The following is a 19,391-nucleotide window of genomic DNA, read 5'->3' as shown; positions in this document are numbered from 1 at the left end:
AGTGGCAGCAGCTTCAGCACGAGGTGGAAGTGGATCTTGATCTTTCCCTAATTTTGGAACCTCAACTTTTTTGTTCTCCATATTTTATAGGCAGAACTAAAAGGCACCTCAGGTAAACAATGGAGATGGATGGATTGGATACTAGTATACAATTATGGACGGACTGCCACGGTTAGGTGGTATAAAAAAACCACGGTTAGGTGGTATATATTATAATAATAATACAATTATGGATGGACGGACTGCCTGCCGACTGCCGACACAGAGGTAGCCACAGCCGTGAACTACCGCACTGTACACTGGTTGATAAAGAGATAGTAGTATACTCGTAACAACTAGTATGACACTATGACGACGGTATAAAGAATGAAAAAAAAACCACGGTTAGGTGGTATATATTATAATAATAATACAATTATGGATGGACGGACTGCCTGCCGACTGCCGACACAGAGGTAGCCACAGCCGTGAACTACCGCACTGTACACTGGTTGATAAAGAGATAGTAGTATACTCGTAACAACTAGTATGACACTATGACGACGGTATAAAGAATGAAAAAAAAACCACGGTTAGGTGGTATATATTATAATAATAATACAATTATGGATGGACGGACTGCCTGCCGACTGCCGACACAGAGGTAGCCACAGCCGTGAACTACCGCACTGTACACTGGTTGATAAAGAGATAGTAGTATACTCGTAACAACTAGTATGACACTATGACGACGGTATAAAGAATGAAAAAAAAACCACGGTTAGGTGGTATATATTATAATAATAATACAATTATGGATGGACGGACTGCCTGCCGACTGCCGACACAGAGGTAGCCACAGCCGTGAACTACCGCACTGTACACTGGTTGATAAAGAGATAGTAGTATACTCGTAACAACTAGTATGACACTATGACGGTATAAAGAATGAAAAAAAAACCACGGTTAGGTGGTATATATTATAATAATAATACAATTATGGATGGACGGACTGCCTGCCGACTGCCGACACAGAGGTAGCCACAGCCGTGAACTACCGCACTGTACACTGGTTGATAAAGAGATAGTAGTATACTCGTAACAATTAGGATGACACTATGACGGTATAAAGAATGAAAAAAAAACCACGGTTAGGTGGTAGGTATATAATAATAAATAATACAATTCTGGTCGGACGGACTGCCTGCCGTGTGCCGACACAGAGGTAGCCACAGCCGTGAACTACCGCACTGTACACTGGTTGATAAAGAGATAGTAGTATACTCGTAACAATTAGGATGACACTATGACGGTATAAAGAATGAAAAAAAAACCACGGTTAGGTGGTAGGTATATAATAATAAATAATACAATTCTGGTCGGACGGACTGCCTGCCGTGTGCCGACACAGAGGTAGCCACAGCCGTGAACTACCGCACTGTACACTGGTTGATAAAGAGATAGTAGTATACTCGTAACAATTAGGATGACACTATGACGGTATAAAGAATGAAAAAAAAACCACGGTTAGGTGGTAGGTATATAATAATAAATAATACAATTCTGGTCGGACGGACTGCCTGCCGTGTGCCGACACAGAGGTAGCCACAGCCGTGAACTACCGCACTGTACACTGGTTGATAAAGAGATAGTAGTATACTCGTAACAATTAGGATGACACTATGACGGTATAAAGAATGAAAAAAAAACCACGGTTAGGTGGTAGGTATATAATAATAAATAATACAATTCTGGTCGGACGGACTGCCTGCCGTGTGCCGACACAGAGGTAGCCACAGCCGTGAACTACCGCACTGTACACTGGTTGATAAAGAGATAGTAGTATACTCGTAACAATTAGGATGACACTATGACGGTATAAAGAATGAAAAAAAAACCACGGTTAGGTGGTAGGTATATAATAATAAATAATACAATTCTGGTCGGACGGACTGCCTGCCGTGTGCCGACACAGAGGTAGCCACAGCCGTGAACTACCGCACTGTACACTGGTTGATAAAGAGATAGTAGTATACTCGTAACAATTAGGATGACACTATGACGGTATAAAGAATGAAAAAAAAACCACGGTTAGGTGGTAGGTATATAATAATAAATAATACAATTCTGGTCGGACGGACTGCCTGCCGTGTGCCGACACAGAGGTAGCCACAGCCGTGAACTACCGCACTGTACACTGGTTGATAAAGAGATAGTAGTATACTCGTAACAATTAGGATGACACTATGACGGTATAAAGAATGAAAAAAAAACCACGGTTAGGTGGTAGGTATATAATAATAAATAATACAATTCTGGTCGGACGGACTGCCTGCCGTGTGCCGACACAGAGGTAGCCACAGCCGTGAACTACCGCACTGTACACTGGTTGATAAAGAGATAGTAGTATACTCGTAACAATTAGGATGACACTATGACGGTATAAAGAATGAAAAAAAAACCACGGTTAGGTGGTAGGTATATAATAATAAATAATACAATTCTGGTCGGACGGACTGCCTGCCGTGTGCCGACACAGAGGTAGCCACAGCCGTGAACTACCGCACTGTACTGTGTCTGCTGCTAATATAGACTGGTTGATATTTAAAGAGATATTAGTAGTATACAACAATACTATACTGGTGGTCAGGCACTGGTCACCACTCCTGCAGCAAAAGTGTGCACTGTTAATTAATATAATTGTACTCCTGGCTCCTGCTAACAACCTGCAGTGCTCCCCAGTCTCCCCCACAATTAATTATAAGCTTTTAATTTATACATTGATGACTGTGCAGCACACTGGGCTGAGCTGAGTGCACACAGACTGAGTCACACTGTGTGACTGACTGTGCTGTGTATCGTTTTTTTTTTTCAGGCAGAGAACGGATATAGCAGAGAGAAGTGAACGGATATATTATATTAAATAAAAGTTAACTAGCAACTGCACTGGTCACTGACTGTGGTAAACTAACTCTGTCTGCGACTCTGCACAATCTCTCTCTATCTAATCTATCTATCTCTATTCTAATGGAGAGGACGCCAGACACGTCCTCTCCCTATCAATCTCAATGCACGAGTGAAAATGGCGGCGACGCGCGGCTCCTTATATAGAATCCGAGTCTCGCGATAGAATCCGAGCCTCGCGAGAATCCGACAGCGTCATGATGACGTTCGGGCGCGCTCGGGTTAACCGAGCAAGGCGGGAAGATCCGAGTCGCTCGGACCCGTGGAAAAAAAAGTGAAGTTCGTGCGGGTTCGGATTCAAAGAAACCGAACCCGCTCATCTCTAATTTTCAGACCACTTTATTTTTGTGGCCATAAGCCATCAATGAAAACAAAACAAGCAAACCTTTAGATATGTTCAACCCAAAAAAACAATATTTGATTAGATGAAGAAATTATAATTAAATCCACATGAAAGTGACGCAGCAAAACTCTGAAAATGGATAAGGTCTTAGAGGTGTAAACTAGCTTTGGTATTGAAGGGGTTAATTCAGGTGGTATTTGGGGATAAGCAGCATGGAGCAGAGACTTGTTACTATGGTAACTATGCAATAATGGAGCCTCTTACTAATTTACAATGCACATGCAGTTCAGTTGCTGAAGTTGGGCACTATGGTTAAAACAAATAGAAGAATAAAAGCTAAATTTGATCCCCCACAGCTAAGTGCCAGGAGCTGTCACCACAGGTGCCCCTAGAGCCATAGTATGTATAACCATGTCATTGTGCTACATCACTCCCCACTTTATGTTACAGGTCAGGCTATTGGGGGCCCGCTCCTGGCCTTACATGATACAGCTTGGGGGTAAGTCTCAATGGCAGATGTATCAAGCCTTGGTGGTCAATCCAATTAGAAGCAATGAACTTGCGGGTGCAAGTCATCGCGGCATCACTATACGGATGCCTGAGCTCACACAAAAGTGCTCGCTGCCCCATGGGGCTCCAAGCAATTTTGTGCAAAGTCGGGATGAAATCAGCCCTCGAAGGGTGCAAGTTCGGGTGCCGTTGCTGGCATGGAAACGCCACCGCAATGGCACATCACACCCTTCGCAAGCAATTGGATTGAGGCCTTGAAGAGAAATAAAGTTAAGTGGTTACCCAAATCAACCAATTGGCTTCTATCACTTAACAGCCTATGCTAGATAAATGACAGTTTGAAGTTGATACATTTCCCCAGGGCCGTTTCTTGGGGCAGGCGAGCAGTGCAACCGCACTAGGCGCCCGCCGCGGCACTAACTGTGGCTCCCTGCTTCGCCCTCCTATTTCTCCCCGAGTAACCCGCTCAGGCGGCGGAGTTTCACGGAATGACGCGGTTGCGTCGTTACGTCACGACGCAACCCCGTCACTCCGCGAAACTCCCCCCCCCCAGCGGAGTACAGAGGGGTATCCAAGTTAGGAAGAGGGAAAAGCCGGCGCGAGGAGCGACTGGTGAGGCGGGCCGAAGAGCGGTAATCACCTCTGTAAGTATTCTCTCTCTCTCTCAATGTGTAAAATGGGGACACCTGCCGTAATGTGTGAAATGGGGACTCTTGCCTGCCGTAGTGTGGGGATTTAATGTATTAAGGGCATTGCGGTGTGTGGCATAATATGGTGCAGGGGGCATTACTGTGTGGGGCTTAATATGGTAGAATTTTTTTTTTCCTGTGGTGGTCGTGATCTGTTGGAGCAGGGTCAAAAACTGGATTGTGAGGTAGTCTTTTCAGACTAGGCCATGCCCATTTAAATGAGGCCACACCCATTTAGATGAGGCCACACCCCCTTGCCGGGTGCGCACACAAGTTTTTTGTTTTTTTCATCTGGGGGGGGCACATTTTTTTATGTCTTGGGGGGGCGCATTTTTAAATCTCGCACTGGGAGCCAAATTGGCTAGAAACAGGCTTGCATTTCCCCTTCATTAAGTTAACTGAACCGTACTGTTCTGGCAGTGATGTCTATTACGGGACTACATCAACACAATCTTAAAAAAACCCAGGAGTAAAGGCAGAATGGTGCAGCCTCTCTCCTATAAGTGGTATGCTTTTAAAAACTGACATTACTGTGTCCTGAGATGGCGGCTTTGGTAATGAGGGGGTTAATCCCTTATGCTGCAGCACCATTTTCATATGAAATATCATATTACATGTACGGTAAATGTATAATTATTAATGTATTTTAACATTTTATATTTAATGCACTGTGCGCCGTTCTAGAATTGTAGGAACGCATGTTTAAATGTATGGACTCTGCACTTACAGGAACGTATTTTAGTTTCATTGCTCTTGAGATATTGGGGGTCATTCCGAGTTGATCGCACGTAGCAACTTTTTGCTGCTCTTGCGATCAACCTGACGCCGCCTATGGGGGAGTGTATTTTAGCATAGCTGGGCTGCGATCGCTTGTGCAGCCCTGCTATGCTAAAAAAGTTTCACGTAACACAAGACCAGCCCTGCACCTACTTACCATTTACAACGGATCCAGCGATGCAGGTCCCGGATTTGACGTCAGACATCCACCCTCAAAACGCCTGGACACGCTTGCGTTCGCTGGACCACTCCCGGAAAACGGTCAGTTGATGCCCCGACACACCTTTCTCCTGTCAATCTTCTTGCATCTCCGCAGCGACCGCTTTCCTCATTCCCGGCGTCATTGCCCGGCGGCAACGATGCGCGTGCGCAGTTCCGACCCGATCGCACCGCTGCGAAGAAGTGCAGCGTGCGATCGGGTCGGAATGACCCCCATTCTCACATAGTAAGTGATAATATCCTGACCAGTGGGAAATGCCCACTAGGGTGTCTCCTGTAGCAGGTTTTGGGTAAACAATTTGATTGTTTTTCAAGAATTTCTAGTACTGTGAAACTTTCTAAAAAGGTGTATATGTAAAAGACAGTAATATGCTAAATCAGATTGTGTGTTAGGAAAGCAAACTGGGTTGGGTGGTAGTCAGGGCAGTAGAGAGCCTGTCTGGGCCCAAATACTTTTCAGAGGACGTGGCCTAATCACAGGAGGCGTGGTCGTGTACCCTTATAAAAAAAAAATACTGAAAAAAAAATAAAGGTATTTTAAGTGCCTCTATGGCCACACTGCAGCCCAGCACACTGTAGCGTGTGATTGGCAAAGGAGAAAAGCTGCAGCTGCTGCTGCCAATGAAGGGGGAGGGGGCCCATGGCCCCCACTGGGCCCTTTCATCAGACCTGGGCCTGGGTAATTTGTACCCTCTCCCCCCTCTCTCTGTAACACTGGTGGAAGTTACTGTATATGAAAGGTAGAAGAAAAGTGTTTTGCCACCTTGAAATGTAAGATGTATTTATTTATATTTTGTGAGACAGTTTGATTGGTTAAGGGATCCAGGTATTGTGTGTTTGGATGGGATAAAAACAGGGCCTGCGAGCCCTGAGAGTGTGTATCCTCTGTGACATCAAGAAGGATTGTACTTCTGCTGTAACATCTGTATACTGTAAACGGTCCCTAGCACCTTTAGTGACGGTAGTTAGTCTTTTTTAAAGATTTTTGAGCAATAAACATCTTGCCTTTGAGATAACTGCTGTATTCTGTGACCACCAGAATAGTGCAAAACGCTATTCCATTCTCTGGACTGAGCCCAGTGTCTCCAAGCTCAAGTCCTCTGCCAGCTAACTTGCAGGGACTGGTCCATGATGAGGGATCAGTGGGAATTAGCTGACACAAACCAGGAGGTGTTGCAGCAGCATGTCCACACATACCCAAAAGAAGGTGGTTACAGGTGCCATGACAGGAGCTTGGGAGAAGTGGTTCCAGGTGCCACTGTAAGAGCCTGGGTGGAAATAAGCAGTTCTAAATGCCGGTTTAGATGCTTGTCGGTGACAGCGAGTTACCCACCCACTGTCCAATGGGTGAGATAAGTAACAGGTGGTTACTGGCACTAAGAGGGAATCCCTAATATTCCACATACAGTGGAACAATAATCTGTGATCATCTTGCGGAGCAAGGTCATCTGGTCACAACTACAGTTTGCAAACATTTGTGACAAATTCTCTGAATTTTATTACCAGATAGATTCAGGGATGGTTACAGGTAATTTTCAGTGTGCGGAAGGGAATTTGGGGGTGGGGATTTGCACCCCCCTTCCTCTTTGTTTGTCTCTCTATGACCCCTCCCCCTTCCAGCACCTGATATATAATTATCTCCAGGTATGATTGAGCAGCTTCCAAATTGTTTGTCTGCTTGTGTGCATGAGGCATTGAATGGGAGCAGCATTTGGAAGGCATGCTGTTCCTTGTAGTGCCAATGGGAGATCCTGGGGGTGGCTCCCTGGTAAGTTAGCTCTCTGTCTGGAAATGTTTTAGTAATGACCTTTATCATGAGGCGTACTGTGACAAATTACATGGCCCAATGTGGGCACTGCTATTAAGTAGTTAGGACTGCTGTATCAGAGAAGCCGTGAAGTGGCCAGCAGCTTAAACATGTGTTTGCAAACATTTGTGACAAATTCTCTGAATTTTATTACCAGATAGATTCAGGGATGGTTACAGGTAATTTTCAGTGTGCGGAAGGGAATTTGGGGGTGGGGATTTGCACCCCCCTTCCTCTTTGTTTGTCTGTCTATGACCCCTCCCCCTTCCAGCACCTGATATATAATTATCTCCAGGTATGATTGAGCAGCTTCCAAATTGTTTGTCTGCTTGTGTGCATGAGGCATTGAATGGGAGCAGCATTTGGAAGGCATGCTGTTCCTTATAGTGCCAATGGGAGATCCTGGGGGTGGCTCCCTGGTAAGTTAGCTCTCTGTCTGGAAATGTTTTAGTAATGACCTTTATCATGAGGCGTACTGTGACAAATTACATGGCCCAATGTGGGCACTGCTATTAAGTAGTTAGGACTGCTGTATCAGAGAAGCCGTGAAGTGGCCAGCAGCTTAAACATGTGTTTGCAAACATTTGTGACAAATTCTCTGAATTTTATTACCAGATAGATTCAGGGATGGTTACAGGTAATTTTCAGTGTGCGGAAGGGAATTTGGGGGTGGGGATTTGCACCCCCCTTCCTCTTTGTTTGTCACAACTACAGTTTAGTAAGAAAAATAAATTCTTACTCAATACAATGTTGATCCCCTATATTACAGCTCAGTAAACAGACACCTATATGTTTAGTTTTCATTCCAACCAGATTATTTGACAGATTATTGTATAGTGTATGGCCATTTTAACTCTCTCTGCACATGTTATATCTGCCTGCAGTGCACATGGTTTTGCCCATTAGCTAACAAATCTGCTACTGTGATCAGATCTGAATTATGGACCCTACACACTAAAACTAGGCATACACTATACAATTATCTGTCAGATAATCTGTGGATGGAATGAAAATCTGGTAATGGATGACAGCAACGGATAATCGATCATTTGCTACCAAACAGTGGAAAATGGACAAAACCTGTCCGTGATTTAACCAATTTGTATAAACAACAGTTTTTGTCCATTTTACAGTATTTGGTAGCAAATGGTCGATTGTCCGTTGCTTTCATCCATTACCAGGTTTTCATTCCAACCACAGATTATCTGCCAGATAATTTTATAGTGTATGTAGGCGCAAGTATCATTATTTTGTTTTACAGAAAGGTTCAGACTCACCATTGATGTTAACTCTCCATGACACGGCACCAGCCCAAATCTTATGTCTATGTCTTCACAGACCACCCACCCCAAATAGTTATGTTACTGAAGATAATGCTGCTACATCAAACCCAGCCAGACAGATATTTAAATACATTTGTATTCTTAAAACATCTTTTAACTACAATGTTAGACATAGTTCTAGATGCATCATCGCTTGGAAAGTGATAAAATGGAGAGTAAAAAGTAACAGCCAATCAGGTCCTAACTAACATGTCACAGGCTGTGTTTGAAAAATGGCAGTTAGGAGCTGATTGGCTGGTACTTTTGCACTCTCCATTTTATCACTTTCCAAGTGATGATGCATCTGGCCCATAATCCTTATAGAATAGACAATTCCATTGCATCATCTAACTGTAAAACTGCTACACCCTCTGTCTACCAGTTCCATCTTCCATGGAGAAATGTTCCAACTGTCAGCAGAGACACCAGCTGGGACCAGGGCTGGGGACAGGGGGGGTCAAAGAGGGACAACTGTACCGGGCCCCAATGATCAGAGGGGCCCCAAGTATACGCAGCTTAGTGCCCGGCAGGGATGTGAGCCGTCTTGTCCAAATAGGGCAGCGAGCTGTAGGTGATGTGGGCGCAGCCTCAGAGTGACAGGAGCCTCTCACACACAGTGACTCTGTGGTGTGAGTGTGCACTTGCTCTTCTGGGTCCAGCTCTGTTGCAGGCAGTTACAGAACATGGCAGCAGCTCTGCTGTCCAGGATTCCCATGCCCTGTGCCGACCTTTTCTGGTGGGGTGTGAGGACTGCATGGTACCTGCTGTGCTGTGTTCAGGTCTGGGTACTGGGGAGTGCAGTTCAGGTGAGTCACTCCCTGGGGTAAGAGTGGCCTGGTGAGGGGATACGGTGGGGGAGCTGGGAATGCAGCATGGATTCATTGGGGAGAGACAGACTGTGGGGTGTGTGGGAGGAAGGAGCAGCGGTGTCCTTATGACAATATGAAACTTTGAGCTACAAATTCTTTGCTTTGTGTGATTTCTAAACAGCTGGGGTGTCGCACCACTGCATACTTTATTCATTAATCCTGTGAATGCACCAGAAAAGCCACGCTTTTAAGTTTGGAGTGCCAGACCCTGGGCAATTATATATATATATATATATATATAGCTCATAATCTGAGGGGACCCCAGAGATCTCACTGTACCGGGCCCCAAAATTTCTGTTGCCGGCCCTGGCTGGGACCAGTGAGAGTGCTATCTATCACACTCTGGGTATTACTATCGAGATGTGATATAGGTGGAAAACGGAACATGATTCCGCACAAGCAGAGACGGATGATGCGGCAGGAATGTTTACACTCATTTATTATGTAGAAGTATTTCTCAACTTCCTATTAAAAAAATCTATATGTTTTTTTGGTAAATCCTTAAGAAAAAAAAGTGTGCAGAAGCCATGTTTTCCCCGACATCTGCTTGATTTACTATACACATGGACTATGATTGGGAACAGTAAGCTGTGTCGACATTCATAATGTTGACAACAGAAAGTTCACAGTTAACTTGGTTAAAATGTTGACATCATAAATGAGAACTGGAAAAGACAGTTGCTGCGTAGACAGACGGAGGGCCGCCATCTTTTGGGTCACAGCGGCTGCGTGTGACATCGTGCAGCTGCCTTGGTCCCACCCCACAAATGCCCTGGACACGCCTGTGTTGTCCGGACCACGCCCCCAAAACTGTGCATCGACGCCCACAAAATGCGCTGCATCACCCCCCCTCACAAGGATTTAGGGGCTGATTCAGGTTGGATCGCAATAAGCGGTCCAACAGCAAAAGTTACAAAAAGGATGCGGGTGCATGCACAGTGCCCATCTTGTGCATGCACCCGCATATACTGCACAGAAAATGCAAAGGCCTCTGCCTGTCAAACAGGCAGAGGCGTTAGCAGGGGGAGGGCTGTAACGTTCTGTTTCCATGGCGGAGACGGAGCGTTGCGGGTGCGGCGATGAAGAAATGGAGGAGGTTAATGGTGGGCGTGATGGGGCATGATCGAGGCAATCAGAAAAATGGCGGCGGGTCTCCTTCTGCTTGGTCAAGGGGGACGGCAGCAGTCAGCATGCTGGGGGGCCTAGCCCTGCGATGGACAGCCCCCAGCATGCGATCACAAGGATTGCAAATTCTGCTACTGTGCAGAATTTGCAATCCAACCTGAATCAGGTCTAAGACTGCGTTCTGAAAAAAACCCGCAATTTAAGACCTTGCACCGGCACACGCGCATGCGCACATGTGCTGAAATCTCTTCATAGCAATGTCAGCACAATAGCGTGTGATGCTGAATCTGGCACATAGCCAGGGAGCATATGTCCCTGACACGTGTCAAATCAGTGGCTAGCTAGCACGAGTGGAAAAGGACCAGTATTGGAAAAATGAATCCGTATGAGACACAATTGTGCTGATTATCATTTCACTGAGATTTCATTGAAAAAAATAAATCCATATTCAGATCAAGGATTCATTAAACTGCATTGACCGCAAAGCTCAAAGTGAAAGTGTAAGTGCCCCTGTAGCTTTAAGTAAAAGTATTACTCATCCTTGTTGATGGAACATTGATTTAAATCCATATGAAAACAGCTTTTGGTGAGATGAAACCCAAAATCAATTCACACTTTCCAGTTAAGAAAAAAAAATCAATGCACCCACTCTAACCTGCATTCTGAGGCTTCCCGGCGCGCACATGGTGCTCTGCTCTGCAATTCAACCCTAAACCACTCAGAAAAAGTCTCGTTATTCAATACCTGTTCTCTAACTAAAGAGCTGTCAAAACAGAACCAAGGACGATCTCTAAACACTAACATTGCACTTCTGTTGTAAATGTCTTTTAAACAGCGACGATGAAATATGTTATGTATAATATTAGCTGTTAAAATCACAGTTTTGTCTTCATTTAATACTTTACTATTTCTCTCTGCGACATGTTTTAGCCAAATGGTTGGGGCCTGTACAAACTGCAGGTCTGATTCAGAGATAATAGCTCTGATTTTTCTACTGCATTCTAGAAAATTAAGAAATCTGATTGGTTCCTAGGGCAACGCCTCCACATATCTGTTTTAGAAGCTTTAGTAAATATAACCCTTAAGCTTAAGGGGTCTATTCGTGAAGCAGTGAAAAGAGTGGACAAGTAAGCCAGTGGAGAAGTTGTCAATTGCAACCAATCAGCTGCTCCGTACAATTGTATAGTATGCACATTATAAATGTTAATTTAGCGCTGATTGGTTGCCATGGGCAACTACTCCACTGGCTCACTTCTCCACACTTTTCACTTCTTCATGAATAGAGCCCTAAATCACTTACAGAAGGTGAAAATAATAAATATACTTACAGTGTTAAAGTTTGGGAAGAATCCCACAGCAGCACTGCTTTCCATGGGAAATGACACAAATGGTTTCATATCCAGGGACGGCTGCATCATGAGGCTGGGGGTCCGAACTAGTGCTGGCAGGGCGGTGGTATGACATGTGCTGCCTGTTCAAATAGAAAAAGAAAAACACGTATTTTATAATCAGTTTTAAATGTTCTATATAACCCATTCTATTTGCATGTTCTGCCAACAATAGTTGAGGCAGCCATTTTGTCAGCTGACCTCTGCTACCTATCAAGAAATTACCCACAGCAACCACTCAGCTTACACATTCTATAACATGACAGGTAGAATCTGATGGACATCTTCAGCACCTGTCCTCCTTAGTAGGTTTGATACTTGGTGTCTGAGTAATTTCAGCGGTTACTAGACGGGTGTTAACTATTATTAACCAAGGATACTCGTTCATAAACTGGGCAGTATGAGTTACTATTGATAGACACAGCACTGTGACCTTGCAAGATGGGGGAGGAGTCACACAGCTGGCCAATGAGGGGATAGGGACAAGCACTTTGTGTTCCCGTAAACTGCAAATTGCAGGTCTAAGAGGATACTCTACTGGGATTATGGAGGACTACCTGAAAAATTGTGAGTCTCTTGAACATTCCGGCAGAGTAGGTTAGTATGCGCCTGCAGGAGAACCGCCGCCATCTTTGTGATCCTAGCATCTGTGCATCACATCACATCACGTAGCCACCCCGATCACACCCATGCCACACTCCCTGTTCGTGTGACCATGCCCCTATTTCCCTGGCGCCGCCCCCGCAGTGCTCCAACTCCGCCTAGGAAACGGAGCGTTGCTGCCAGCCTCAAGCCCCGCGAACGCCTCTGCCTAATAGGCAGAGGCATTTGCATTTACTGCAGGGTGCCCACAGTAAATGCGGGCACATGCGCAGGATGGACAATGCGCATGCGCCCGCATCAGCATTGTAGTTTTTGCGGTTGGATCGCCAACTGCGATCCAACCTGAATAAGGTCTTTAAACTGTTCATCTGAGTTTGGAGTTGACAAAGAAAGGATTTAAGACATAAAAATTCTTCAAATATCTTTAAAGATCTTATTAGAATTACCCTATCTATTTACCAGCCGAACAATGTGTAAACATCCAAAAACCACATTTAACAGATGAATTAAGCAGCGTGTATTATTTGTAACGTAAAGCAGCTATGTAGCACAGTGTGAAAACAAGAGCAGTCCTTTTGGAGAAGGAGAATTCCCTAAAGGGAGATTATTATAAGTGTAACAACAACGCGCTGAATGGGTTATTCTTGGAAGAGAAACTTATCTTCAGCTCCCTTGGCTTTTCAGACAAAGAGCACGCTAAATTTAGGATGCGACTCACAACTTTAATTATAAGTAACTAGTGGAATAAAACGTAAGCAATCAAATAATATAAAAGAACTGAAACATTCATTATAGGAACATTCTCATATAGCAAGGAAAAATGATGCAAAGTAATTGGATTCCTTAGAAAGATTCAACACCTTTTAAAGTAAAACTTGTATTTAACAAATACATTTCCATATCATTCGGCTCCAATGAAATTCACGCATAACAGGAATTGTTCTGCATAATTAAATGCTCATCAGAAGATCCTTTCATTTCATAACTACTTTGCAAACAGTTAGGGGAAAAATAATAGGTATTAGCAATTTTGTTCCATTAAAAACGTGATTGTGCTTTGGAACAAGTGGAAAATACATTAACAGAACATTCGGAATTACATTTGTTCCACTTTCTGTAGCTGTACTCCAACTCACGGCAAGCTTATGTGCTACAGTACCTGCCACAGTTCAACCACAGCTAGCATGCATTTCCCCGGTGGGCCCTCCATGCCCCAGTCCGACACTGGCTACCATCCACAAACACACTGCATGCAGCAGACCCCCTAATGCAACAGATTTTTACGGCAGCCCCTAAAGGGCCCTATAAACGGGAGAGATGTGTGCTGTGCGAACCGCTCAGCACACATCTCTCCTCCGCTGTGGGGGGTACTCACGAGTGATCTGTACTTAAAATCTGAGCAATATAGTCAGATTGCTTAGCTTTTAAGTATGGATCTCTCCGTGAGTACCCCCCTTAACTGTCCCGCTATTCAGGCACTGTCCTGCTGTCCCACCCACTGCAGCAGTGTCCCGAGGGGCCTTTAGGGGAGCACTCACTCACCGCTGCTCTGGGTGAATACAGCACTAGACACCCCCCCAGAGTGACGAACACGGGTGCTTGTCACAAGGCCACGTCCCCTTTGCTCAGAAGTCAAACCTTTTTATTGAATGGGTGCTTTCGGCACATGCAGACAGTACGACTTACTGTACATACTCCCTTATGTTGGGAGAAATGCAAAGGGAATGCAAAGAGCTCTGCTCCACACTAACATGCTCCAATTCCCCTATAGAATTCAGCCCTGTGCCAAACAACCTGAGCTGTAAGACTCTACAGGAGACACCACGACACAGGTTTTCCCACATTATAGTGTCACCATAGGTGGGAGCAGGGTCTATGCTAGGGGTATGTATGACATAGCAATACCTCCCACAAAGCAATGCCCCTCCAGCAAAGACTGCACACCTCCTACTGGGGGGGGGGGGCTATGACAAGTCAGCGCTAGATTGGCGAACTCACCTACGTTACTGCTGAGCTGCCCCCAGGTATGTGGCCACGATTCATGTCTATCGATCATAGGCATTACGGTCAGGTGAGGAAGGCGGTGGAGGAGTAGGGGGTGGCGTCTAAGGGATGCATGTTTATGAGTAATACTAGCTCAGCTTTTAATACCTTAGTGCTGGTTGAGGCTCCAGCAGGGTGACCCCACACTAATTATCCCCCCACACATTTGCCAGAACCAACCCAGTTGGCACTTGGCTCACTTTTGGTGGGAGATGTATCAAACCTAAAGGGGAGAACAGGTGATAAAGATGCCCAAAGTAACCAACTGGTTTCTAGCTATCATTTTATAAAATATATTATATTAATGACAGCTATAATCGGATTGGTCCTCTTGTCCTCTTTAGAAGGCTTGATAAATGTCCCCCTTGGTTAGCGGCCATACCATTTTTTCATACTTATTTTTCTTTATACTATTTCGCCATTCATCATCATCTTCATCATCAAGCTGACATTGATGAATAGTACCTTGAGTATGTTGCCTTATGATATATATATATGTCTGATAATTCACTACAAATGAATTTTATTGTGCTGTACATGTATCTTCGTGCAGATTGGGACTGGTTCCCTGGTGGACGGAAATCGTGTAGCGACTGTGTCTCTGTACACAGCAGAACTGCTAGAACTTGTAGAGAGATGCATGGTGGCTATGGGGGACATTTACTAAGCAGTGATAAGAGCGGAGAAGTGAGCCAGTGGTGAAGTTGCCCCATCAACCAATCAGCTGCTCCGTACAATTGTATAGTATGCAAATTATAGATGTTACTTCAGTGCTGATTGGTTGCCATGGGCAACTTCTCCACTGGCTCACTTCTCCGCTCTTATCACTGCTTAGTAAATGTCCCCCTATGTCTCTAATCCCCCTGTACAAAGATGCAACCATTGGTCGCACAATCGAACATCAGAGCAACACTATGGGGTAACTTTACTAAAGCTTCTAAAAATAAAAAGTGATGTTGCCCATAGCAACCAATCAGATTCTGCCTATCATTTCTCTATTGCATCCAAGAACATGACAGAATCTGATTGGTTGCTATGGGCAACATCACCGCTTTTCAGTTTTAGAAGCTTTAGTAAATATACCCCTATGACTGCTCAAAATCTCTGTTGAAACTAAGCTGCCAGGGCCATTGTAATTGCATGTTAAGGGGTCTATTTACTAAGCCTTGGATGGAGATAAAGTGGACAGAGATAAAGTACCAGACTGTCGGCTCCTAACTGTCATTTTTCAAACACAGCCTATGACATGGCAGTTAGGAGCTGATTGGCTGGTACTTTGGGGTACATTTACTAAGCAGTGATAAGAGCGGAGAAGTGAGCCAGTGGAGAAGTTGCAAAGGCAACCAATCAGCACTGAAGTAACATCTATAATTTGCATACTATAAAATGATACAGAGCTGCTGATTGGTTGATGGGGAAATTTCTCCACTGGCTCACTTCTCCGCTCTTATCACTGCTTAGTAAATGTTCCCATTTATCTCCGTCCTCTTTATCTCCATCCAAGGCTTAGTAAATAGACTCCTAAGACACAGTTGCATGCTGCGACACACCCACGAAACAGTCGCAACACACCTGCATCCAAATTTCCACTGCGACAGTTGTCATTAAACTATCACTACATGTGCAGTATAAAACCGAAATCTGGCGCCACTGCGGTTTGAAGAGGAGACAGGGCCTCCGGGGGGAAGGGGGGGGGGGGGGGCACGGGTAGAGGGGTGGAGACTAGCAACCCCCATTTTCGTCATTTTGGGAGCATGCCGAGGACACCCTGAGCAGCTGTGCAGCCACCGGCTATCCCTCCCTGAACAGATGTATGCCTTGCGCATCTATCAGCTGCTTCAGTGATCACTGGCTCTCTCATCTGTCGTCCCCCCACTGCGGCCCACAGGTGGGACAAAGGGACCATGTCCAATTAGCGGGACTGTTTTCGGGACAGTTGGGAGCTGTGCAACTGCACAAACATCAGAACTAAGCCCATTATAACATACTGTAAGTGCAACTCAAATTACTGTAAACATGCAAGTGTGTGTGTGTGTGTGTGTGTGTGTGTGTGTAGGGGGAGGGGAGGGGAGTGGGGGTTGCATTAGATAATTCACCTCTGCGCTTATGATGCAAATGCATCCAACTTGAAAATTAGCTAAAATATATGTTTTAGATTTGCCTAAAGTACTGTAGCTAGCAGAAATACGATGTAAGCCTTCCAACATTAATTTTATATATGTAACATAAAATCACTGTGAGCAATCACAAGATTATAAAGCACAAATCCATTCTTTTCCCTCCAGCCACAGTACAAAGGAAATGCAAAGACCTCTGCTCCATGCTAAAATGAACTAGGATTAAAAGCCGCATATAATATATAATATTGGCATTCTATTTGTTTTATTTGTGCTCACGACAAAACTAACCTGACTTTACTATTCTGAAGACATTAGCGATTTAAAGTATAATGAACACTTTTCATTGGCTGGTACAGGTTGAGTATCCCATATCCAAATATTCCGAAATACGGAATATTCCGAAATACGGACTTTTTTGAGTGAGAGTGAGATAGTGAAACCTTTGTTTTCTGATGGCTCAATGTACACAAACTTTGTTTAATACACAAAGTTATTAAAAATATTGTATTAAATGACCTTCAGGCTGTGTGTATAATGTGTATATGAAACATAAATTAATTGTGTGAATGTACACACACTTTGTTTAATGCAAAAAGTTATAAAAAATATTTGCTAAAATGACCTTCAGGCTGTGTGTATAAGGTGTATATGTAACATAAATGCATTCTGTGCTTAGATTTAGGTCCCATCACCATGATATCTCATTATGGTATGCAATTATTCCAAAATACGGAAAAATCCCATATCCAAAATACCTCTGGTCCCAAGCATTTTGGATAAGGGAGACTCAACCTGTAGTAGGATGTGCCGTAAAGTATTTTTAGATGTGATGTATGAATTTAAATGTAACTGAGGTCTTCAGATGATTTACTGATACTGTATATGGTATGTTAAACCTTTGCATTTGTTTAAAAATAAAATAAAATGTTGTATATAATTAGGCTAATCATGAATGTGCAAAAGCACAGTATATATGCAGTTTAGTTATGCCGTGCGCTTATTTGTATGAGTAAGCGCGTTTATCTATGGGTCAGAGATACAAAAAAGATTTCCTACTGGTGGATTGTAGGTCTTGCATGCTGAGTACCTACTCACAAAATTAAGATTAAGGGGCTAAATCAGGTTGGATTGCATATCGCGATCCAACCGGAATTTTTGTGATCGCCCCTCGGGCACATGCGCAGGGCCTGTACTGCGCATGCGCTCCCCACAGTAATTAAGAACACCTCTGCCTGAACTTCCGGTTCCGGTTTAATGGAGTAAGGAGCTAGTTTCTGAGCTCCGTTGCCCGCTCCCCAGCAACCTCTTTTTACAAGGCTTTTAAGCCTCTGTTCAGCACCAGACCCCTCCGCAGTGTCCCTGCCACCACTGACACTGGAGATGGACAGTTTTCTGGCTCCCCAGACACCGCACATGCCACTTGCGCCACAGCCGTCCCAGCCTCCACGCCAGGAGAAGAGGCATGCAGCTGAAAGCCTGGCACTGGATGCCGCTGCTGGGAGTGCTCTCCCTCTTCACACGGGATCACCTTCTGGAGGTCATGTGAGTTTGGGCTCTGACGCCCCTGTCACTTATAGGGAGGTGATAGAAGCCATTAGTGCCACTATGTCCCCCCTGCTCTCTAAGGCTGTAGCTGACATCACTGGTCAGTTGCAGCAATTGACTCATCAAGTTTCTGTTAATGAACAGCAGCTTGGTATAGTCTCCCATGATATTGGTGACCTGCAGCACTCTATTAAACTCCTTACTACGGAAAACTATCAGCTTTGGAACAAGATTGACAATTTAGAAAATAGATTAAGTCGTAATAACATTAGGCTGGTCGGTATGCTTGCATAGAGACGGTTTACCAAGGCATGGTTATCGAGAGGGTTCATAGGATGGGTCCGACACCAACTCCTAACAGACAGAGTCCCCTTGTTACACTGTTTCGCTGCTTGAACTATGTGCACAAAGTTGTAATATGGTCGGCTTCTCGCAAGGCTAAAACCTTATCATGGGAAGGTCACAAGTTGCATATCTTTCCGGACTATTCTGCCGAGCTGTCGAGGGCTAGGAAGTCCTTTTCGCATGTTTGCTCTCGTCTCATTGCTGAAGGTTGTAAATTTGGATTATTGTACCTTGCCAGGCTTCGCATATATGATGGTACCTCTTTCAAGGATTTCTCCAACCCTCCTGATGCCTTGGCCTACCTCCAGGAATTATCCCAATGACACTGACATCTCTGACTCTGTAGGCTGACATTTTTTGTCCCATACGGCGTCCATATTGGCCTCCTGATATGCTGCCGCCCTTTATCCTCTGTTGCTAATGGTTGTTTATGTCGTATTGTGTGCGCCCTCCTATGCTTGCACACCCTAGCTGACTTTTCTTCTGATGTTTATGTGGTGTGCTTGTTGATGTCTTCAATTCTTTGTTATCAGCTGAGTCTCCCCCTTCCCATTTTAATTCAGCTCTTCTCAAACTAGATCTCTCCCTTCCTGGCTTCTATCGGCTGATCTCCTTGCTAAATCTAGATCATAAATTACTAGCCAAGATTCTAGTGGATCGTCTAAAAATTATACTTCCTCACATTATCCACCCCGACCAAACTAGCTTTATTTCCGGCAGGCACTTGGTGGTCAATGTGAGAA

The 19,391-nt window shown here is 44.5% G+C and overlaps 1 protein-coding gene across 3 annotated transcripts in view; it reads right to left on the bottom strand.

Annotated features, from left to right (window-relative positions):
* The window catches only part of ZNF385B (zinc finger protein 385B), an 893,240-nt gene that overhangs the window by 280,794 nt on the left and 593,055 nt on the right, over positions 1–19,391 (bottom strand). For all 3 annotated transcript variants that reach the window (XM_063933338.1, XM_063933339.1, XM_063933340.1), the window contains one exon: positions 11,933–12,075. In XM_063933338.1, coding sequence (XP_063789408.1) covers positions 11,933–12,075 — 143 coding nt within the window. The remainder of the gene's footprint in view (positions 1–11,932; positions 12,076–19,391) is intronic.

Source organism: Pseudophryne corroboree, chromosome 7 (genome assembly GCF_028390025.1).
Source record: "Pseudophryne corroboree isolate aPseCor3 chromosome 7, aPseCor3.hap2, whole genome shotgun sequence".
Classification (NCBI taxonomy): Eukaryota; Metazoa; Chordata; class Amphibia; order Anura; family Myobatrachidae; genus Pseudophryne; species Pseudophryne corroboree.
This window is presented reverse-complemented; position numbering and strand designations above follow the sequence as displayed.